The 25,112-nt window shown below is 44.6% G+C and overlaps 1 protein-coding gene across 3 annotated transcripts in view; it reads left to right on the forward strand.

The window, feature by feature from the left end:
- LOC130117215 (androgen receptor-like) overlaps window positions 1-25,112 on the forward strand; it is a 120,415-nt gene that overhangs the window by 50,880 nt on the left and 44,423 nt on the right. For all 3 annotated transcript variants that reach the window (XM_056285392.1, XM_056285393.1, XM_056285394.1), the window contains exons 5-6: window positions 15,200-15,478; window positions 16,895-17,039. In XM_056285392.1, the coding sequence (XP_056141367.1) occupies window positions 15,200-15,478; window positions 16,895-17,039 (424 nt within the window). The remainder of the gene's footprint in view (window positions 1-15,199; window positions 15,479-16,894; window positions 17,040-25,112) is intronic.

Below are 25,112 nucleotides of genomic sequence, written 5' to 3' on the forward strand. Positions count from 1 at the left end.
GAGTCGGCAATGATCTTCCACAACTTCTGCTGCCATGTATGAACGACCCGTATTGTTCCACATGGCTTGACATTTCCCAAAGGCTGCACGTGATAGTCTCTTGTATGTGTCCATCTTCTTTTCTGCTATCTCAGCATCTGTTGTGGCAACTAAGTTGAGAAGATGGCATGCACACCTTTGGTGTGTAGGAAGTTGGTACTCCAGACCATTATCTTGCTCCAGGATGCTGAATGTGTCCAGGTAGTTGGCTGTGGGCTCATCATCAATTGAATCTCTGTCCGACTCAGCATCTGATTCTGCATCCTCAGACTGGCTCTGTTCTCCGAAGACACTAAAAGCTTTAACGAAGTTTGAGCCACTATCTGTTGTGGTTCTCACCACTTTGCCCCCAATTCTATACTGACAGTGTATGTCGTCAAGTGCCCCTGCAAGGACATCAAAGGTGTGGGACCCTCTTAACCTCTTACATGCAAGCGCAGCTGATCTCCTCTCAAAGGTTTCTTCATCCACCCAATGACCCGTCACCCCACTAAAACTTTGCTGGTGTGCAGTCCAACAATCTGTAGTGGTGGCAACGTAGCTCACTTCCTGAGATGGGACATGACATTCTTCTTCATCTGAATGGCAGATGCCTCTAATCTTGTCCGGACAGTGGGCCTGGAAATGACCATGCATTGTGGATTTAGCGTTGTCAAAAGTTCTTTGAACGCAGGTTGTTCAACCAAACTAAATGTATGAAGGCCCTCACATATTAGCCTAATGATGATCTTGTCGATCTTGCCTTGTGGCACACGGCGGTTGCCTCCCACTGTCATGGCAACTTTTATATTTGTTTGCTTGCTTGGACTTGGTGGATTTGCTTGGTGGGTTCGCTTCCCTGGCTTTGCTCGGCTAAAAGCCAACTGTTTCGATGGATGTTTCCTCTGTGGAAAAAAAAGAAAAGGGTATTATCAGTAGAGGAATCAATGTGGTGCTTATTAAACACACTGAAATTAAAACTTTGATAAATAAAAGTTTTCTATTTCTTTAGTCATCACATTTTGTCTATTACATTGTATTAAGCACAATATGCCACAATCCAGAGGGCATTACAATGCTGCACCCTTCCCAACAAAATCAATGATTTGGATTTGAATGCTAAAATTGAGATTTCAAATCAACATCAAAAGCCAATGTGTTTCTATAGCCTACCAGTATTATGATACAGAGGAAGGAGACATATCAATGCATGTGTAATCATCATAGCTGCTTGCATGCACACAGAGCAACAATCGCCTACTAGTGATCTAATCCCTTGTCGTCGATATGAAGGAGTCAAAACAATCTTTTCTGGGTCTGCCTAGTAGGCGGGGAGCTACGAGGCCTTACCATGCAGTCGTGCACCCTCCTTACAATTGAACAAAACCAACTTTTTTGAAAGGTCTGACCATGCTGAACATGTTAACAAATGTTAACATTGAAAATTTTGGGTTGCACGTCATGTTTCAGGTACTCAATGCATTTCAATGTATTTAAAAAAAAGTTGGTTTCGTTCGATTGTAAGGAGGGTGCACGGTAAGGCCCCTTAGCTCCCCGCCTATAGTGGAGGAGTGCTGAGTGCCCTGTAATGTTGGTTAGGCAAAGTGCCTCACACTACAACCCTCTCTATTAACGCAGTTGATACATTTGATTTGACTGTAAATTCAAAGACACAATCAAATTGAAACCCGTGGCAATTTCGACGGGGTAACACCGACTATTCATAGCAGCTAAATTTAACCAAGGCTAATTTCCCCGAGTCCACTCAAGACTACTAGCAACTAACAGCTAGCCTTTACACACTCAAGTACCAGGGGCTAGCTGTTATGCAAATTTAGCCAATGTCCTAAAGACTTAAACAGACTGCAAATATACATTACGCATTTTGTATCTGTTTGAAGTACGATAAACATGCGGATTGTCGGCTGGAGCGAGTTCATTTGGTACTTAATGATGTGTCACGTTTGATTATGTTAGCATAGCAGCTAATTAGAATGTGCTGGCTAGCTGTGGGTTTCTTCTACTGTCAATGGTTGCAGGTGCTAGCATAAAAATGCCCACGAAATGGGGTGAGCCTGGGTTGGCTATATTAAATAAAACTACTAATGAGACAGCAGAAATACTTACCAAAACATGCTTCTGCAGATTTGAAGTGGAGTTGTTGAAAGCAGACAAGTACTTCACTGCTGGGAGGCACATCTTGCACTGCATGATGATGCTGTTGCCTTTCCTACGCTTGAACAAAAAGAAATCTTCCATAAGCGGCCAAGGATTTTTTTCTGCATCTAGTTCTAAAGACTTCGATGTTTCAGCTTGAGCTTCATCTATTATTTCTAGGTCCGGGTCTTCTGGACCGCGACCGCTGGCTGTGCCTGCTTTGTCGACCTCCATTCTAGCACTAGAAACTAAAAACTTCGCGCCCACTAACCTAGCTTGTCCGCGCGCGCCCTCTATGTTCACGCGCCAGTGCTAATCACATCCTCATTTGTCACTGTTGGTTCTGGCCATTGGTTTACTGTCTATGGTTCTGGCGCGTATTTTTCCCCTGTAGGTTGAATTGTTATTTTTACTCAGTAACGGATAGGATTTATAAAGTAACTAAGTACAATACTTGAGTCAAAACGTACTCAAGTAAAATACAAAATACCGATTTTAAATTGTACTTAAAAAATACAAAATACACAAAAAAAGTATTCAATACAGTAGCGTGAGTAAATGTATTTCGTTACTTTCCACCTCTGGTTTTGACAATATCACGTAGCTCTAGGACAAAGTAGTGCATGACATCTGTATAATCACATGTGCCGCATTTAGAGAAATAATTACAAAGAAAGAAAAAAATCTCATTCAGCTCATTCATCTAACCCCTAATCGGGAAGATGGGAGTGTAGGGTCCCCCGTATCTCCAGGACAAGTTTCTAACTGGAAGGCCGATCACCTGCCCACTATATATTTGATTTATTTGATGACTGTCATCATCTCTACATTGCTTCAAAAGAATACCCAGTATGTTGATCTTTTCTTGATAGTGTATCAGCCAATAATAAAGAAAAAAACAATAACTTTTAATTGAAAGCATATATAGGAGCAAGCAGTGAGCTCTTTGAGCCCTTTTAAAATGATATACTGCATCACAATGAAACCACAAGGAGGACTTTACTTTTCAGTTTTTAAACTGGTGGTTGTCAGTACATTCCAGCTAAATAGCTCATAGGATACTATCTCTGTAGGAACACGATATACACCATGTTATTTCAAACATTATCCAAACTAACATAACTGGGAGGTGAAATGAAGAACTATGTCATCTGTATGTCCAGGCTTCACCCCAAAGCCCACAATCTCCCTCCATGGATTAATTGATTTTTTTTAGGTGTCTATGTAATAATCGTGATGCAAATTGTCCAACAAATTGACATTTTCAGTGTTTTTATTACAAGCCTGTTCATGGTGAGCAGTCTGCGTGGGGATGAAAGAAGTTGTACTAGGAGTAAGCAAAATATAATTAATAAAACATTTGAAAGTCTGACCATTGTCACACCTATGTACACCTGGCCGGTTGCTGTGGGAAGCAGGCAAAGACTGAAACGTCAACTCTGGGAAATAGCAAAACTCTTTCTACATAGCTCTCTAGTCCAACCTAGGGAAGAGAGCTGCTGGGCAATGTTGCCAGATTGGACAGTTGCCCACCCAATTTGGCTGATTTTGGATGTGTTGGGTGCAAAAAAAAAAAAGTTGTTGGGTGGATAGATAAAAACGGGGCTGGTTGGGAGCATCTGGGTAGCATAGCAGTCTATTCTGTTGCCTACCACCTGGGGAAAGGTTGCCCGCACCGAGACCTGGCCACCACCATTGACAACACCGTGGTGACGCCAACTCGGACTGCGAGGAATTTGGGTGTGATCCTGGACAACCAACTGTCGTTTGCTGCAAACGTTGCATCGGTTGCTCGCTCCTGCAGATTTCTCCTCTATAACATCAGGGGGATTTGCCCATTCCTCACCGACGAGACGGCGCAGGTGCTCATCCAGGCTCTGGTCATCTACCGGCTGGACTACAGCAACTCCCTCCTTGCTGGCGCCCCCGCGTCAGCCATCAGACCTCTGGAGCTTGTTCAGAAAGCTGCAGCTCGTCTGGTGTTCAACCACCCTAAGTTCTCCCACACAACTCCCCTTCTCATGTCCCTACACTGGCTCCCATTAGCTGCTCGCATCCAGTTTAACAGTCTGGTGCTAGCCTACAGGGCAGGGAAGGAACAGCTCCTTCCTATCTCCAGGCCATAGTCAAGCCCTTCACTCCCACCAACAACTTCGCTTTGCTGCCTTGGGACGCCTGGTTGCCCCGTCGCTCAGAGGCCCCTGCTGCTGATCGACCCAGTCACAGCTCTTTTCTGTCCTGGCCCCACAGTGGTTGAATGAACCCCCCACTGATGTCAGGACAGCAGAGTCGCCGCCCATCTTTCGGCGCAGGTTGAAAACTCACCTCTTCAAGAACTACTACCCTGTTACTTGCTCTTAGCACTTGTTGTATTCACTAATTTAAAAAAAAAGAAGAATCTCTTTCTTGCGCTTTTACTTTAGCACTGGTTTTGCTCTTTAGAGAAGAAGCACTTATGACCTCTAATGACCAGTAGTTCTCCTGATTTCCTACATTAAATGCACTTATTGTAAGTCACTTTGCATAAAAGGATCTGCTAAATGACTGTAATGTAATGTAATGTAATGTTTACCAAATATAGAATACTGTATAATGTTCATACATGCCAGGATTATTTCTTCCTGGGTGAATGAGCATTCTCCTTGGCTTGACCTGGAGTCAGTGATCTGTAAACCCTTTTCTCCTGTGAACTTGTTGGGTAAACACCTGAATGAACTGTCACACATTGCAAGAAACAACCCTTTGATAACTAATGTATTGTGGACATGGAGAACATTAAAGAAAATATTCAAAAACACTCACCCACTTAATGTTCTAATGATATTGGTAGTTATTATCACATGACCCAGAGTTATTATCACAGGTAATAGGACCAAATTTGACACTTTGGCACTTTGAGAATGGGCGATTTAAAACATTTGAATCACTGATACTGTGGCGGACACTTGGGGCTATGCCTCTCACCCAGCAGGACTGTGAGCTGGGGGCGTGGTTTACGTTCCCGGGCTTGCTGGTGCAGGGTTGTTCCTGCTGTAGTCGGTTTTTGGAGTTGAGGAATAAACATCAAACTCGCCTTCGTCTGCTGTGTTTTTCCTCATCCTGCCACATTGGTGACCCCGAATTGAACATGTTTGGAGCAGAAGAGGAGTGTGAATCCACTTCGGCCACGCCGCCCCAACTCTCACAGCCGGCCGTTCTCGCCGCGGCTGTGAAGCTCCCAGAGTTCTGGCAGAGCGACCCGGCTTCGTGGTTCCAGCATGTCGAGGCGCTGTTCCACCTGCGTGGAATCTCCGCCGACGACTCCAGGTACTATTTGGTCATCGCTGCGCTGGACCAGCAGTCCACACGCCGGGCCATGCAGCGGTTGCGCGCCCCTCCGCAACACGATAAATACGTCGCCCTCAAACATCTTCTGCTCCGGAGGTACAGCCTTTCTGCCGCAGAGAGGGCAGATAGAATCCTTTCCCTATCCGGTTTGGGCGACGGGACGGCTGTGGATCTCATGGACAATATGCTGTCGCTGCTAGGCTCGGACGAAGGTGGGTTCCTTTTCCCACACGTTTTCCTGCGCCAGCTTCCGTCTCCTGTGCGCGCGGCTTTGGCTAACTCCCCGTGTCTGGCCGCTGGGGACTGCAAAGGTTTGGCTGAGGAGGCCGATCGGGTCCTGCTGGCTACCAGACGGTTCTCTGTGCGGAGTGTGGCATCGGAGCCTCTGCAGCCGGCGTCGGAGGATGCGGGAGCGGCCTGTGTTTCTTCCACCAGCGGTTCGGTGGCAAGGCGAGGCGAGGCGCTGCGTCCCTCCGTGCACGTTTGAGGCGCCGGGAAACTCCAGGGCCAGCGCTCAGTAGCAGCTGTGAGCGCTGGCGGACGTAGTGAGCTGCTCTTCATTAAGGACACGATGTCAGGAAGACGGTTTCTGGTGGACTCAGGCTCGCAAAAGAGCCTACTCCCTCCTGCTAAGACAGACAGGTCGGCCGAAGGCGGCGGCCCACATTTAAGTGCAGCTAACGGTTCATCCATTGCGACGTTTGGCACAAGGTTGGTGACTGTTTGCTTCCACGGGCGCCATTTTGAGTGGGACTTTGTAGTCGCCGCCATTACTGTTCCTATTATCGGCGCGGATTTTCTGTGTGCTAATGGTCTGCTTGTTGATGTTGCAAACCGCCGTTTAATTGATGCTGTGTCTTTCGCCACTTTTCCGTGCGAGACAGGGGGAGCCGGGCCGTTAACACACGCTAACTTTTTAGCATTAGGGGATTTTTTCAGCGTTTGCTGGCGGATTTTCCATCGGTGACTACGCCTGCCTTTTCCACCGCGGTTACTAAACACGGGGTAGAACATTTCATTCCCACTCTGGGACCGCCAGTTTTTGCGCGCGCGCGGCGCCTCGACGCGGTAAAATTGGCTACAGCTAAGGAGGAGTTCGCCATCATGGAGCGTTTGGGTATAGTGAGGCGTTCCAACAGCCCGTGGGCCTCGCCGCTTCACATCGTGCCCAAGGCGGATGGGGCGTGGCGGCCTTGCGGCGACTTTCGCCGCCTGAACAACGTCACCGCCAATGACCGCTATCCCATCCCACACATACAGGAATTTTCCATACGCCTGTCAGGTACCACTAATTTCTCTAAGGTGGACCTGGTGCGCGGCTATCATCAGGTTCCCGTGCGCGCAGAGGACGTGCCCAAGACCGCAGTGATCACCCCGTTTGGGCTTTTTGAGCTCATGCGCATGCCTTTTGACTTGAAGGGGGCAGCGCAAACCTTTCAGAGGCTGATGGACTCGGTGTTGGGTGACCTTGCTTTCGTGTTCGTTTATCTCGACGACATATTAGTGGCCAGTCCGTCAGCTGAAGAGCACCTGGCGCACCTGAAACAGGTTTTCCGTCGTCTTGACGAACACGGCCTGATAGTCAACCCGGCCAAGTGTCAGTTTGGACTGCCGGTGATTGACTTCTTGGGTCACCGCATTTCGCCGCAAGGCGCGGTCCCGTTGCCTTCTAAGGTGCAAGCGGTGGCGGAATTTCCCCGCCCAGTCTCTGTTAAGGCATTGCAGGAATTCTTAGGCATGGTGAATTTCTATAACCGTTTCCTCCCTCGCGCTGCCCACCTCCTTCAGCCACTTTACGCAGCCCTGCGGCTTAAGAAGGCTAACGACCCTGTCGACTGGACTCCCGAACGGGTCCAGGCCTTTGACGGAGCTAAGTGCGCCCTGGCTAACGCTGGCCTCCTAGCCCATCCCACACCCACGGCGTCCATAGCTTTAACAACCGATGCGTCTGGCATAGCCGTGGGGGCTGTGGTTTAACAGCATGTGGCGAATGCGTGGCAGCCACTCGCATTTTTTAGCCGCAAACTGCGAGATAGCGAGCGCAGGTACAGCGTTTTTGACCGGGAGTTGCTGGCACTGCACCTTGCAACCCGGCATTTCCGCTTCCTGCTGGAGGGTCGCCCATTCACGGTTTATGTGGAACATAAACCGCTGACTTTCGCCATGTCCAAGGTGACTGAGCCGTGGTCTGATCAGCAGCGCCACCTAGCGGCAATCTCCGAGTTCACAACGGACATTCAGCATGTAGCTGGGAAGTCCAACCCTGTTGCTGATTGTCTGTCGCGTGTGCTTGTGTGTCCTGTGCACCTCGGTGTGGATTTCTCCGCTATGGCTGCCGACCAGCCCAGCGACCCGGACGTCCTTGCCCTTAGGTCAACGCGTACCGGCCTCAAGCTAGAGGACGCTGTGATGCAGGAAGGCAGTCCTGTCCTCCTCTGCGATGTCTCCACCGGCCGTCCCCGCCCCGTTGTTCCAGTGGCCTGGCGCCGTCGACTTTTCGATTCGATTCAGTCCCTCTCGCACCCTGGAGTTCGGGTGTCGGTGAAGTTGGTCGGTTCCAAGTTCGTTTGGCCTGGCCTCCGCAAGGACGTCAAGGGGTGGGCAGCTGCATGTGTAGCGTGTCAGCGCGCTAAGGTCCACCAGCACACTAAATCGCCCCTCGAACCGTTTCCGATCCCGGCCAGACGTTTCGACCACGTGCATGTGGATCTGGTGGGCCCTCTACCTTCTTCACAGGGTTTTACGCACCTGCTCACAATGGTGGATCGGACCACCAGGTGGCCAGAGGCTGTCCCTCTGTCCTCCACAACATCCTCGGATGTTGCACGCGCTTTTCTTTCCTCCTGGGTCGCCCGTTTCGGCGCTCCGTCAGATATCACCTCAGACAGGGGCCCCCAGTTCGTGTCAGAGCTCTGGTCGGCACTTGCGCGATCCGTGTACCACCCTCAGGCTAACGGGTTGTGTGAACGTTTTCACCGGTCGCTCAAGGCAGCGCTGCTTGCTGCGCTCTCGGATGGTAACTGGGTGGATCGTTTACCTTGGGTTATGCTCGGGTTGCGTTCGGCTCCTAAGGAGGACCTCGACGCTTCGCCCGCTGAGCTGGTGCTCGGTCAGCCGCTCCGCGTCCCTGGGGAATTTTTGCCTGGGAGTTCCGCTCCTCGACCCCGTCCGGCCGTTTATCCTTTTTTGTCCGACAGCACTCGGGTTCCAGGCCCCGTTCACCACTGTTTTCCGCGGTCGTTCGTGCCTGCGGAGCTCATGTCGGCTCGTTTTGTTTTTGTACGGCATGATGCTCACCGCTCGCCCCTCCAACCCCCATACGATGGCCCATTTCGGGTTCTTGAGACGGGTCCTAAGGGTTTTGTGCTGGATATGGGTGGGCGTAGGGAGCGTGTCACGCTTGATATGCTTAAACCGGCGCACAGGGTGGCAGGCGAAGTTGTGTTTCCGGCCCAGGTTCCCCGTCGGGGTCGTCCTCCTTCCAGGACCCCGGCAGTGTCTTCACGGGTTCAGCGTTCTGCTTCTCAGCCGGCTTTGGACTGTGTTTCACCTACTGTTTCGGCTGAGGGACGGCGCAGCCGTTATGGCAGGCTGCTTAAGCCTCCAGTGAGACACTAATTTTCTTTCCAGGAGTCCCTTCTGGGTGTTCGGGGGGGGGGGGCTGTGTGGCGGACACTAGGGGCTATGCCTCTCACCCAGCAGGACTGTGAGCTGGGGGCGTGGTTTACGTTCCCGGGCTTGCTGGTGCAGGGTTGTTCCTGCTGTAGTCGGTTTTTGGAGTTGAGGAATAAACATCAAACTCGCCTTCGTCTGCTGCGTTTTTCCTCATCCTGCCACAATACCATATATCAAATAAGGATTTCTACAAATACTTACAGGTCAGACATTATGTGTATAAGAAAGCCAACTTGCTGGAATTTTCAAAGGACTCTCACCTGCTAAAATTGTTTTTTTCTGGACCACAAAGAGCAAAAACACTTTATATCTAAATTCTATTCTGAGGTGTTAAGTTTGAACTTGGACAACCTTGCATGGTTAAGAACATCTTGGTATACATTGCTCAAATGTGTGATGGATAATGATGTGTGGGAAGAGATCCTGCGGTTGCCTTCCAGAATTTCAATCTGCAATAGATATACAGAATTACAATATAATATCGTACAAAATATCTATGTATCGTCTTATAGTTATAGTAAGTATAAAGCAGGAATTTCACCAAATTGTCCCAAATGTAAAACTCATGTACAAACCCCAAATTCCAATGAAGTTTGGACGTTGTGTAAAACGTAAATAAAAACATAATACAATGATTTGCAAATCCTTTTCGACCTACTATATTCAATTGAATACACTACAAAGACAAGATATTTAATGTTCAAACTGATAAACTTTATTGTTTTTTGCAAATATTCACTCATTTTGAATTTGATGCCTGCAACATGTTCCAAAAAAGCTGGGACAGGGGCAACAAAAGACTGGGAAAGTTGAGGAATGCTCAAAAAACACCTGTTTGGAACATTACACAGGTGAACAGGTTAATTGTAAACAGGTGAGTGTCATGAATGGGTATAAAAGGAGCATCCCCAAAAGGCTCAGTCGTTCACAAGCAAGGATGGGGCGAGGGTCACCACTTTGTGAACAACTGCGTGAGCAAATAGTCCAACAGTTTAAGAACAACATTTCTCAATGTACAATTGCAAGGAATTTAGGGATTTCATCATCTACAGTCCATAATATCATCAGAAGATTCAGAGAATCCGGAGAAATCTTTGCACGTAAGCGTCAAGGCCAAAAACCAACATTGAATGCCCTTGACCTTCGATCCCTCAGGCGGCACTGCATTAAAAACTGACATCATTCTGTAAAGGATATTACCACATGGGCTCAGGAACACTTGGGAAAACCATTGTCCGTTAACACAGTTTGTCGCTACATCTACAAGTGCAAGTTAAAACTCTACCATGCAAAGCGAAAGCCATATATCAACAACACCCAGAAACGCCGCCGGCTTCTCTGGGCCCAAGCTCATCTGAGATGGACTGACGCAAAGTGGAAAAGTGTGCTGTGGTCTGACGAGTCCACATTTCAAATTGTTTTTGGAAATCATGGACGTTGTGTCCTCCTGGCTAAAGAGGAAAAGGACCATCCAGATTGTTATCAGCGCGAAGCTCAAAAGCCAGCATCTGTGATGGTATGGGGGTGTGTTAGTGCCCATGGCATCATGGGTAACTTGCACATCTGTGAAAGACACCATTAATGCTGAAAGGTACATAAAGGTTTTGGAGCAACATATGCTGCCATCCAAGCGACATCTTTTTTAGGGACGTCCCTGCTTATTTCAGCAAGACAATGCCAAGCCACATTCTGCACATGTTACAACAGCGTGGCTTCGTAGTAAAAGAGTACGGGTACTAGACTGGCCTGCCTGCAATCCAGACCTGTCTCCTATTGAAAATGTGTGGCACATTATGAAGCACAAAATACGACAACGGAGACCTCGGACTGTTGAGAAACTGAAGTCGTACATCAAGCAAGAATGGAAACAAATTCCATCTGCAAAGCATCAACAATTAGTGTCCTCAGTTCCCAAACGCTTATTGAGTGTTGTTAAAAGGAAAGGTGATGTAACACAGTGGTGAACATGCCCCTGTCCCAGCTTTTTTGGAATGTGTTACAGGCATCAAATTCAAAATGAGTGAATATTTACAAAAAACAATAAAGTTTATCAGTTTTAACATTAAATATCTTGTCTTTGTAGTGTATTCAATTGAATATAGGTTGAAAAGGATTTGCAAATCAATGTATTCTGTTTTTATTTACGTTTTATACAATGTCCCAACTTCATTGGAATTGGGGTTTGTAGGTACTAGGCTGCATTGCTTGTGGGAATGCAATAAAATTCAGTTATTCTGGAGGGCAATATGTGCAAACATTAGTACAGCAATAGGTCAACAAGTGTCAGCAAATCCACTTTTATGTCTGCTTGGAAATGTCCCTGACTCTAATCGTACACAATACGAGGAGAGGAAGTGGTTCAGTCACTTCTAATGCTGGTGAGAAAAGCCATCATGGTAAAGTGGGTCAGGGATGACCCTCCTACTTTCATGTGGAAATCTCTGATCTCCGAGGTTGTGACTCTGGAAAAAATAGGACACTATATTGATGGAAGGACTCATCTTTTTTCTGCAGAAATGGAAGAAACTGTTGGAATCTCTGGGAGTTTAATATAATTTGGACTTAAGTGGGTACTTACTGTGAACAAATGATTGAATTGGGGACATTGGGTATGAATCGGATCCATGTATACAAAATTATTTAATTTCACTACATTATTTCTCTTAATCAAATGTTTTGCCTCATTTTTTATTAACCCCCCCTTCTTTTATGGACCAGTCCTGTAACATTATGTGTTGTATGTATGTTTTTTTTAAATAAAATTTGAATTAAAAAAGAAATGTTTCTTATATGTGCCAAATGAACTTGATCAGCAAATCTGACTGCAATTGACAATTGGTGCCCCTGAATTGTTTGCATCAATGACTGTCTGCTTACTAACACGCAAAAAACACTTACAAAAATTGACACAAATACATACATGTCTTTTTGAGCATGCTCACACATGTACAAGGGCAAACATGGGTGGCACGGTGGTCCAGTGGTTAGCGCTGTCACCTCACAGCAAGAAGGTCCTGGGTTCGAATCCTGGGGCTGTCCAACCTTGGGGGGGGTCATCCTCTGTGTGGAGTTTGCATGTTCTCCCCGCGTCTGCGGTTGGTTTTCTCCGGGTGCTCCGGTTTCCCCCATCATCAAAAGAAACATGCATGTTAGGGTTAATATTCCTGTCTGTGCCCCTGACCAAGGCAGTGGGAAAAGAACTGGAGTTGGTCCTCGGGCGCTGCTTGAAGGCAGCAGCCCACTGCTCCTAGCTACACAGATCACAGCTAGGATGGGTTAATTTGCAGTAACTGAATTTCCCCAAGGGGATTAATAAAGGAAACTTAGTTAATTAATAAAAAACAAAAACAAAAAAGCATACACACATATACCCACTTAGTGACAGACTGCGACAATGAACATATTGGCTTTGGGTGTATTTGGAAGGAGAGTTTTTGGGATGTGAACCAAAGTTGATATTCTTACAACACTGACATACATTTGTTTAGATTTTGGCAAAAATTGAAGCGCAATGGAAGAATAGCGTTTTTGAGGGAGAGGGATCCCTCCTCTGTTGCTCTCCCTGAGGTTTCTTCCTATTTTTTTCTCCCTGTTAAAGGTTTTTTTTTTTAGGGAGTTGTTCCTTATCCGATGAGATGAGAGGGTCTAAGGACAGGATGTTGTGCTGCTGTATAGCCCACTGAGGCAAATTTGTAATTTGTGATATTGGGCTATACAAATAAAATTGAGTTGACTTGGCTTGACATGTGCCTGCACATTGTTTTTAATGACAATAAACTGAATTGAATTGAATTGAATTGAACTTCATGTTTCGCTCACATTTTTGTGGTACTAGGGACTGAGTGAGGTCAATGTGTACAGTCTCTTGGCCAGTCTGTAAAGCTTGGCAGCAATACAGTAGCTGCTGACAACAAATATTTGTAAAATAGTTGACAAATTTGCAATATGTTGGGATGTTTTTAATAGACAGCTACAAGCCATACTATTAAAGAAGCTATTCCTACAACAAAGTGGATATAGACTTAGTAGTGTAGTCAGCCAATTTAAGGTAAATGCTAAAATGTGCATTGGCAACAGAATGGTAAAATCTGAAATTAGGTCAGTGGTCATTTTTGACTGTACTGTATTGAATAAACACATTGCTTCTCAGAAATGTATCCGTGAGTTAAAGGGGCTCTAAAACCACAGTTTGGATGGTTTCCTTTGTTTACATTGGCATCATCTCTAGGAGGTAGAGATCTTACCTGACCTATTTATAAGGTGCTATGCAAAGCTTAGATGCCTGCATAGTTCATATCTAAGAATCCAAGTGAGTAATTTTTAAATTCTTAACTAAAATTTTTTGTTAAAAAGGTGTGTTATTGGATCAGAATTGAAAATGTTATACTTGCACTGTACTGCTTCTAAATCTGCAATTTTCTTCCAATCCTGCTACTTTAACATAGAGATTTAGATAGACTATTCCTGGTATTTAACATTCACAAAAGTTCAAGATGTCAGGCTGTAGTTTTAATCAGACATGTTGCTCTTCATAATAAGCTGTGGTAAGTCTATAGTAAGTGTTAATGGTAAGCTGTGAGTTGCAATTGCTTTTCACTTACAAACTGAACTTTATCATAAATTAAGCAATAACATAGGACAGAAAACCATGAACATTGCCTGTCATGTTTTGTTTCAGTTGACTCCACAGTAGACTCAGGCCTTTTGATTAACTCCAGAACTATTAAGAAGTCAGATAACATGCTTGGTTCAAAACATTTTGCCACGTATCCTATCTTACCAACTCCAAAAATAATTGAGACATAATGAAGCCCTGGAATACTCCCTCTCCATCATTTTCACTGCAAAGTTAGTTTTTGTTTGTCTGCTGCTCCCACTCCCACACAGCTGTCATGACTTTAAATTCTCAAATAATGGGATAAAGTTGTGGTAAACAGTTGCTTAGCATTTCATGGGTTCATGGAAGAGAAAAAAAAGTGAATGATTAAGAGTAGAGTAGCTGGTTGTCTGGAACTCGGCTATCCACAAAGGATTGGCTTAAAACACAGATGTTGATATTTTACTCGTGATTAGAATATCAGATTTCTCTCAGACTTTGGCGAGGAGACTGCCTCATATGTAGGGACAGAATCAAAACCAATTTAGTTTCCAAACGAAATATCTACTCCGTGATGTTCAGCAAAACGAAAATTGTGTCTTTTTTTATTTTGTCGATGGTAGATGGCAGGGGGCCTGCGGGTTTATCATGTTCTTTTAAAAAACATAATTTTTGATATTTTCCTGCCATTTAAATACTATATATGCCTTCCGCTTTTGCATGATGGGTACAGTAAACTGTTTTACTTAGTGTATCTTTTCAACACTTGTCCTAACAAAGGCTGCAAAACATTGCTGGAGGGATAGTGTAGAATTAAAAAGGGAAAAGGATAATTCGTACACCTATTTCTAAGTCAGTCGTACATCTGTTTTGAACTGGGATGGATTCATATAGTATGACCAAAGGTTACGTTACTAGCTGAGGCTCATCTGTTTGAGGGCTTTTTTTCTAAATGGGGTACGATTTGATATTTCTGGAGCTATTAGTAGGCCATGGTTGGGATTGTTGTACAGTAATCACAGAACCAAAATTGATTTTTCATTTTAATGATTAATTAACACAAGTTACTCAATGAGAGAGTCCCAACAGATGATCCCAAATTTTTAATTACATGAGCTCCTTTGAAACCAATTTGACTTGGTCATTCGCTACGACGGAAAAAAAATTAATTGATTATCCAAGCCACTTATCCTGAGCAGGGTCGTGGGATGCTGGAGCCTGTCCCAGCAGTCATTGGGTGGCAGTTGGGGGGAGACCCTGGACAGGCCACTAGTCCATCACAAGGCAGACAAACAACAAACAAAAACAAAAATCAAATATTTAGTTTTAACCTATTCACACTAAATTATTTTTTATGACTGCCAAGGCCATCCTATCATGCTCTTGCAACATATAATGTCCTTTTTATCTTGCTTTTGTTTGAAGCACGTAAACTAAAGAAGATTGGTCAACTGAAGAGCTCTGAAGAGGAGACTCCTGTTCAGGAGACAGCAGAGGTTACCCAGCTAATCACACCCAAATCTGGACTGAACTTCCACACTCAGCTGATGTTCCTCAACATTTTGCAGTCGATTGAGCCTGAGGTGGTGAATGCAGGACATGACTTCAACCAGCCGGACTCCGCTGGTGCTCTACTCAGCAGCCTCAATGAACTCGGAGAGCGACACCTAGTGAAAGTGGTCAAGTGGGCAAAAGGTTTGCCAGGTAAGGCACGTGTTTTTATAAAGTTCAACGAAGTGCTGATAGGTCCGTTTTAATTAAGATACAAGAAAAGTCATAAAATACTCTTATGTTAACTTCGAATCTTATGTTAACTTCAAATCGACGGTATGTCAATCCTTGTGTATATATCTGAAGATTGTTGTGTTGTAGTCTTACTATTCTATGTTAAATACACTGAGAGAGCCATGAAACTGGAGTCAAATTCCATGTATGAGCAAACCGACATGGCCAATAAACATGACTCTGATTCTTTACATTGCTTAGCAATAGCTTAGCAGTTTAGCTTTAGCAATTTAGCATGGCCACGATTGCCTACAGTAAAACAGAATTTAATTTGGGGATAAGTTATTAGAATTAACTTATTGTGAGTTTATATATAATAGGTTCAATTAACTATTTCATTGAATCTGGCTATCATCAGCCAATGCTCCTTTTACTCATTTTCAGCATAAATGATTATTTTCCACTTTTTGTCATAAAAGCAGAGGCGTCCAGGTAGTGTAGTGGTCTAGTCTGTTGCCTACCAACACGGGGATCGCTGGTTCGAATCCCCGTGTTACCTCCGGCTTGGTCGGGCGTTCCTACAGACACAACTGGCCGTGGCCGTGTCTGTGGGTGGGAAGCTGGATGTGGGTATGTGTCCTGGTCGCTGCACTAGCGCCTCCTCTGGTCGGTCAGGGCGCCTATTCGGGGGGCGGGGGACTGGAGGGAATAGCGTAATCCTCCCGTGCGCTACGTTCCCCTGGTGAAACTCCTCACTGTCAGGTGAAAAGAAGCAGGTGGCGACTCCACATGTATTGGAGGAGGTATGTGGTAGTCTGCAGAGGGGGTGGAGCGACGACTCAGAAGAGTGGGGTAATTGGCTGGATACAGTTTGGGAGAAAAAGGGGGGAAGCCCCCCCCTAAAAAAAGCAATTATGAAAATATAAGCTGTTCACTTGTTTTTGAAGTAAGGCTAGAAAGGAAATTAAGGCAATGGTGCTTAACTACTCATCAATGTCATTTTCAATTCCAAATATAATTATTTTAATGAGTGACAACCAATCAAGATTATTTCCATGTTTTAATTGTAAATGATAAAAAACTATGATACATGAATATTATTGTTTAAAAAAAACTCTTCTTACAATTGTTCAGGATAACCACTGAACAGTATAGCAGAAACCCACAAATCCATGATGCTGAGCTATGTGATGTCTACAAAGTAAAAATATGAATTGAAAAACGTTAAACAAAATGTTGCTTCACAGTGTAAGGACATTCTACAAGCTTTAGACTTTTAAATGGCAGGAAACGATACAGCATTTAAATTAGATCTGATCTTGTGCTTTCTAAAAATGAAAGCCTTCTTGTGATGCCCAATTTCTGTCATATTACAGCTCCCAATTTTGTCCTTAGGGTTTAGAAATTTACACGTGGAGGATCAGATGACTGTCATTCAACATTCATGGATGGGGGTGATGGTGTTTGCCTTGGGATGGAGGTCCTATAAGAATGTCAGCGGCAGAATGCTTTACTTCGCCCCTGATCTCATATTCAATGAGTAAGTGCAGCTGTGCAATCATGAATTCAATTAACTGTTCTAAAGTCTCTTATCAGAGGGTGACCAACATGCTGATGTCCCATTATGTTAACAGAGATCGCCTCCAGTGAGTAAGCTGTTAACTGTCATACATAACACAGATGCCAATTTCTCCCTGCCTATCTCTCTGTCTAGCTCTCAATCTCTTTCTCCCTTCCATACTCCCAGACACAAAGGAACATCTAAAATTTCAGAAATGCAAACGGTTGCAGGCTTTTCACCATCATATTGAAATCGTTTTTTTCCCCTTTAGATACTCTTTAGTCAGTGAGATTAAAGTTAGGAAGATTAGTTTCTCATTCAATGGCTAATGGCACTGGTGAGCAAATGTAATTGCCATTCAAAGCCGAAGATTACTAATGACAGGCAACCACACATGTGAAGTCTGTCAAAAGTTGTTAAAATAGGAGGAATGTTAATGGGAATGTCAAATGAAATAGTTATTATTATGGCAAAGGTCACAGATTTGTGAAAGCAAATGTAATAATCTGTAAAGCAGGATTCAAACATTGATCTGTAAGAAGGTTATTTGGTAAATGACAATGGACATTGTCCAAATTGTCAAAAAATAACCTACTGATATATTAATAATGAATTACCTTTTTGCTAAATTAAGATCATGGTTTTTGGTTATAAGTGTTTGGATGATAATAAACGTCAATCAAATAGCATAAATACAGATACAAGAGGAGTGTTCAGGGCTCAAGTCCTCAATGAAAAGTCTAATGTCATCTCAGCAAGTGTCAAAGGTGAAAATAACATTGCTGTAATTGGCTGAAATCTCAAATGTGTCACCATCCCTACCCCCTTGTATCAAACTTGGTATGTGTGCACTGAATAGTATGCAGACCAATTTCTCAGCCCTCGCATGTGTACCGAGTCCCAGAATGTTGCTAAAAAACAAATCTAATTTGGGCCCTGTGATGGCATGGCGGCTTGTACAGGGTGTCTCCCCGCCTGCTGCCCAATGACTACTGGGATAGGCTCTAGTATCCCCGCGACCCTGAGAGCAGGATAAACGGTTTGGATAATGGATGGATCAAATCTAATGTCAAGTATTCGGTTGCATTTATGCTGTGTTTGAGTTTTTTTTTTAATTAATCATGACTTCCTGTAATTTTATTGGTTCATGGTGGCTGTAGTCTCTGAGATCGCTTAAGGACCAGTGTGTAGGATTTAGTGGCATCTAACGGTGAGGTTGCAGATATCAATCAACTGACTACCCTTACACTCGCCTCTCCCTTTTCAAGCGTGTACGGTAGCCTTCAGGTGCCAATCCAGTTTTCACGCGATGTCACATTCGTAAGGTGATCCAAATAATGGTTCCTTGGAACAGCTGGAAAATTGACAGGTCTGTGCTACTGCTCAATGGAATTTCCACTGTTGCACGCCATGCTGGAACTTTGTTTTGCCCACCACTGTCATGTGACTGAAAACTATGGCTAGGTAATTCCAACATTTTTTACGACCCCAACGAGTGCCCATAATCTATAAAGTGATGAAGTTCCTTTAGACAGAAAGTTATAAATTGTATATAGTTATTTAGTATTTATTCCAACCAGTGCATTGGCACCAGCGCCACCAATTGCAACTTCAACATAAAAACGCGAAAAGCCCTCTAGAGCCAGGCCCTCTGTCCATTCTGGGCTACTGTAGAAACATGGCTTGGCAACATGGCGGGCTCCGTGGAGGAGGACCCGGTCCCTATGGGTTGGTGCTAGAATGCATCGTCCGGAGGGAGGGAACTCCGCTGCACGTCATCAAATGTTCACAGAGGAATTGACCAAGCTTATGATTGGGTAGGGGCTAGTTCAGTTTAGGAACAGCGGGAAACAGTAGATTGACGTTAGACGAAGCTCGGGCCTTCGGCCCTCGCGCGAGTTCACTCATCCAGGACCCCTGAGCCTGCGGCCTCGCTCCTTAGACCCAGCTCGGGCCTTCGGCCCTCGCACCTTTACTAACCAACTCTATGTCAACGTGGATTGTAAAAACCACACAGCTAAATAACTGCAAAGCTAGCGTTAAACAGCGCTAGCTAGCAACATAATCAGTGACGTCATATGTAGTCGAAGGACCCCGAGATGATATTGGTCGATTCCGCAGTGAGCATTTGATGACGCGCAGCGGAGTTCCCTCCCACCTCCTTCCGGACGATACAGTGCCCTCCCGCGTCGTCGCGCCGACTGTCTGCAGGGTTTGTCTAATATGGGGACGTCTGAAGCCGGATGTGATGTCCCATATTAGACAAACCCCAGTCACTTGGATCAGACTACTACTACTACTTTCGGCTCCCATTAGGGGTCGCCACAGCGGATCATCCGCTTCCATTTCTTCCTGTCTTCTGCGTCTTCCTCTGTCACACCAGCCACCTGCATATCTTCCCTCACCACATCCATAAACCTCCTCTTTGGCCTTCCTCTTCTCCTCTTCCCTGGCAGCTCCATATTCAGCATCCTTCTGCCAATATACTCAGCATCTCTCCTCCACACATGTCCAAGCCATCTCAATCTTGCCTCTCTTGCTTTGTCTCCAAACCGTCCAACCTGAGCGGTCCCTCTAATATAATCATTCCTAATCCTGGCCTTCTTCGTTACTCCTAGTGAAAATCTTAGCATCTTCAACTCTGCCACCTCCAGCTCTGCCTCCTGTCTTTTCGTCAGTGCCACTGTCTCCAAACCATATAACATAGCTGGTCTCACAACCATCTTGTAAACTTTCCCTTTAACTCTTGCTGATACCCTTCTGTCGCAAATCACTCCTGACACACTTCTCCACCCACTCCAACCTGCCTGCACTCTCTTTTTCACCTCTCTACTGCACTCCCCATTACTTTGGACAGTTGACCCCAAGTATTTAAACTCAAATGCCTTTGTCACCTCCACTCCTTGCATCCTGACCATTCCACTGTCCTCTCTCTCATTCACGCATAGGTATTCCGTCTTGCTCCTACTGACTTTCATTCCTCTTCTCTCCAGTGCACACCTCCACCTCTCCAGGCTCTCCTCAACCTGCACCCTACTCTCGCTACAGATCACAATGTCATCCGCGAACATCATCATCCATGGAGACTCCTGCCTGATCTTGTCCGTCAACCTGTCCATCACCATTGCAAACAAGAAAGGGCTAAGAGCCGATCCTTGATGTAATCCCACCTCCACCTTGAACCCATCTGTCATTCCAACCGCACACCTCACCATTGTCACACTTCCCTCATACATATCCTGCACCACTCCTACATACTTCTCTGCAACTCCCGACTTCCTCATACAATACCACACCTCCTCTCTCGGCACTCTGTCATAAGCTTTCTCTAAATCTACAAAGACACAATGCAACTCTTTCTGGCCTTCTCTATACTTCTCAATCAACATTCTCAAAGCAAACATCGCATCTGTGGTGCTCTTTCGTGGCATGAAATCATACTGCTGCTCGCTGATCGTCACCTCTCCTCTTAACCTAGCTTCTATTACCCTTTCCCAAATCTTCATGCTGTGGCTGATCAACTTTATACCTCTGTAGTTGTTACAGTTCTGCACATCGCCCTTGTTCTTGAAAATCGGTACCAGTATGCTTCTTTTCCACTCCTCAGGCATCCTCTCACTTTCCAGGATTGTGTTAAACAATCTAGTTAAAAACTCCACTGCCATCTCTCCTAAACATCTCCATGCCTCCACAGGTATGTCATCAGGACCAACTGCCTTTCCACTCTTCATCCTCTTCATAGCTGCCCTCACTTCCTCCTTGCTAATCCGCTGAACTTCCTGATTCACTATCCCTACATCATCCAACCTTCTCTCTCTCTCATTTTCTTCATTCATCAGCCCCTCAAAGTATTCCTTCCACCTTCTTAGCACACTCTCCTCGCTTGTCAGCACATTTCCATCTCTATCCTTGATCGCCCTAACTTGCTGCACATCCTTTGCAGCTTGGTCCCTCTGTCTAGCCAATCGGTACAAGACCTTTTCTCCTTACTTAGTGTCTAATCTGTCATACAACTCACCATACGCCTTTTCCTTTGCCACCTCTCTCTTTGCTTTACGCTGCATCTCCTTGTACTCCTGTCTACTTTCTTCATCTCTCTTTGCTTTACGCTGCATCTCCTTGTACTCCTGTCTACTTTCTTCATCTCTCTTACTATCCCACTTCTTCTTTGCCAACCTTTTCCTCTGTATAATTTGCTGTACTTCCTCATTCCACCACCAAGTCTCCTTGTCTTCCTTCCTCTGTCCTGATGACACACCAAGTACCTTCCTAGCTGTCTCCTTCACTATTTCTGCAGTGGTTTTCCAGCCATCTGGCAACTCTTCACTACCACCCAGTGCTTGTCTTAACTCCTGCCTGAACTCCACACAACAGTCTTCCTTCTTCAACTTCCACCATTTGATCTTCGGCTGTGTCTTCACTCGCTTCCTCTTCTTGGTCTCCAAAGTCATCCTACAGACCACCATCCGATGCTGCCTAGCTACGTTCTCCCCTGTCACCACCTTGCAGTCTCCAATCCCTTTTAGATGGCGCCTTCTACATAAGATATAGTCCACCTGTGTGCACTTTCCTCCACTCTTGTACGTCACCCTGTATTCCTCCCTCTTCTTGAAATATGTATTCACCACAGCCATTTCCATCCTTTTCGCAAAATCGACCACCATCTGTCCTTCCACATTTCTCTTCTTGACTCCATACCTTCCCATCACCTCCTCATCACCTCTGTTCCCTTCACCAACATGTCCATTGAAGTCGGCTCCAATCACCACTCTCTCCTCCTTGGGTACCCTCTCCACCATGTCGTCCAACTCACTCCAGAATTCTTCTTTTTCATCCATCTCACACCCAACTTGCGGGGCATATGCACTGATAACATTCAGCAATAAACCTTCAATTTCCAGCTTCATACTCATCACTCTGTCTGACACTCTCTTCACCTCCAGCACGCTCTTGACATACTCTTCCTTCAGAATTACCCCTACCCCATTACTCCTCCCATTCACACCATGGTAGAAGAGTTTGAACCCACCTCCGATACTCCTGGCCTTACTCCCCTTCCACCTGGTCTCTTGCACACACAGTATGCCTACCTTTCTTCTTTCCATCATGTCAGCCAGCTCTCTCCCTTTACCAGTCATAGTGCCAACATTCAAAGTTCCAACTCTCACCTCCACATGCCTACCCTTCCTCCTCTCTAGCTGCCTCTGGACATGCTTTCCCCCTCTCCTTCTCCTTCGCCCAACAGTAGCATAGTTTCCACCGACACCCTGCTGGTTAACAGTACTGGTGGCGGTCGTTGGTAACCCGGGCCTCGACCAATCCGGTATGTAAGTCTTATTTATGATCCGCATATTTGATTTGGCAAAGATTTTACGCCGGATGCCCTTCCTGACGCAACCCTCCCCATTTGTCCGGGCTTGGGACCGGCACTAAGGATGCACTGGCTTGTGCATCCTCAGTGGCGGGGTTCGTCACTTGGATCAGACTGCTCTCCAGTAAAAGTAAACAACTTTTGAGGGATTTCTCTTCCCATTACATGATAATGCATTTGAAACGTACAGTTAGTAAGAATAAGAAAATAGTGAAGACAGAGGGAAAGAAGGTTGTGTGAGAAAAATACACACGTGGGCCCCGAATACTTTTGAGATTTTGAAGTGGGCTTTAAGTCAGTAAAGAGTGGGAACCCCTGGTCTACGTGTTTGTCCAGCATCATTGCTTGACCTCATTAGGAGGGAGAATACTTGAACTGAATAAAAGAAAAAGCACAAGGCACTAGGCAGAACATATTAACGTTACAGTCAAGGAATGGGGACATGGTCAGTGTAACGTTACAACTTTTTATTTACTTCAGAAGACCATATCTGCAGGCAGTGGACTCCATGCACGGGGGTGGGGGTATTGAAAGCACACCTTAGCTGAACAGCTGTGCTGTCCATGCTACCGTAACGTCAATGGTGACACTAACAGCTGTGCTAACATAAACACCAAACTGGACGATGAACTATGAAGGTAACGTTAGCAATTTTGGAGATGAACCTTACGGTTAACGTTAGCTACCTAACGTCAGCAAAGCTAGATTGACAACATTCAATGTGTAACGTTAAAAGTTCGCAGGGAAGGGTTCTGGACAGTGATAACAACTTACTGATAACTGAGTAACGTTAGCTAACATTAACTTACAGTTACACATAAATAAGTTAACTAGTCTAGCTAACATCATAAAGCATAGCTATACGTTAGCTAGCTAATGCTGGCATAACGTTTAACGTTACTAGCTAATGTTACCGCACCAGTTTAATAAGTTAGGTTAGCTAGCAGTTAAACTATGTCAGACTCATGTATGGAATCATGCTAGGTGAAGCTCCAGTTTGTTGTAGCAACCACTGTGGCAACCAGACAGGCACCGGTCGCCTGCGTCACATCCGGCTTCAGACGTCCCCATATTAGACAAACCCCTATCTGCATGCGCGTCAGTGGCTCCGCGCTGGATGAGCGCAAGGACTTATCGGACACAGGAACTGCCATTCAAAAAAAAACTATATATATAACTTCTTTATTGACATTAACATCACATACAAACAAAAAAGTTATTGATACAGACAAAACATCAGAGCCAGGGGTTAACTTTTAAGTGAAAACATTAAACAAAGAACACAGACAGTTTTTGCAGCTTTCTTATTTTTAGAGTTAATGGTTTTCATGTACTGTTTGGTTTCATTCTCAAATACTAAAAATAAAGGTTTAGAATGGTTACGTTTTTATTTATGAATATAATACTTTGCTAAAATAATCATGAAATTGATTATATAGAATTCTTTAAATTTATTACTGTAGCCCGTGGAATTAGATACCACACAGGACACAATTACTTCCGGGGTTCTTGTAGCTTTAATTTTATTGTTTGAACCTTCGAATGCAGATCGTTTTACTGAGTGCATAAATTCCTGTGTTTTTCGAGCAAACAGCTCATAAATGTTCACAGATGTGGCAAGTTTAACAGAAAAGATTTTAAAAGGAAAATAATAAATACAAAATACAAACTACGGTGCAAAATACGGCAATGGACTATGTATGTTAAACAGGGTTTAACAAAGACGTGGAACTTCCTGAAGATTGCGCAACTTCTCACTCTGTCAGTTACCTTTAAACAGAATTAAAATGCATATAAAACCTTTACATTTCCTTTACTACCCAAATACAATGGCATGGTGTGGCTTTATGCACGCCAACATTACCTTGTCATGCCTGCAATGGCGAACAGTGGTCGACGGCTCGCGCCCAAAATCACCGAACATCAACTCCAGTATTGTCTAAATCAAACCATCGTGTCAAATTACCGACATACAATATTGTTTGGAATAATGTTACAGGTATATTTCACAAGATATTTACACCTACTTACTACGGAGTCAGAGCACCGTCACACCGCAATCTTCAGGTGGTTCACACAAGAAAAAAGAAAGAATACCCAAGATGCACTTGGATAACTTGCAGAAAGAGTACCCAAGATGCACTTGGATAACTTGCACGGAGTTACAATAAAAGTCCGCAACACTGCCACGTACTGGTCAAAACATGCAATGACACCCAAACTATAAAAATACACTCACAATCTGCTTTACAATTTAAATACATCAAATGACATTTTACATGGCTTGACAGTGTAACAATTACATATATTAACAGATAAACTATACTAAATTTAAGTGGAAAATCATTTAACATATTTAACAGATTTACCACCCGGCTACATTACTATTGTGATCATGGAAACCAAACAGTACATTTTCCCAATAAAGAGAACAGTCAGAGTCAATGCTATCAACAATATACCGTGATATACACTACCGTTCAAAAGTTTGGGATCACATTGAAATGTCCATATTTTTGAAGGAAAAGCACTGTACTTTTCAATGAAGATAACTTTAAACTAGTCTTAACTTTAAAGAAATACACTCTATACATTGCTAATGTGGTAAATGACTATTCTAGCTGCAAATGTCTGGTTTTTGGTGCAATATCTACATAGGTGTATAGAGGCCCATTTCAAGC

Source organism: Lampris incognitus, chromosome 8, assembly GCF_029633865.1.
Source record: "Lampris incognitus isolate fLamInc1 chromosome 8, fLamInc1.hap2, whole genome shotgun sequence".
Lineage (NCBI taxonomy): Eukaryota > Metazoa > Chordata > Actinopteri > Lampriformes > Lampridae > Lampris > Lampris incognitus.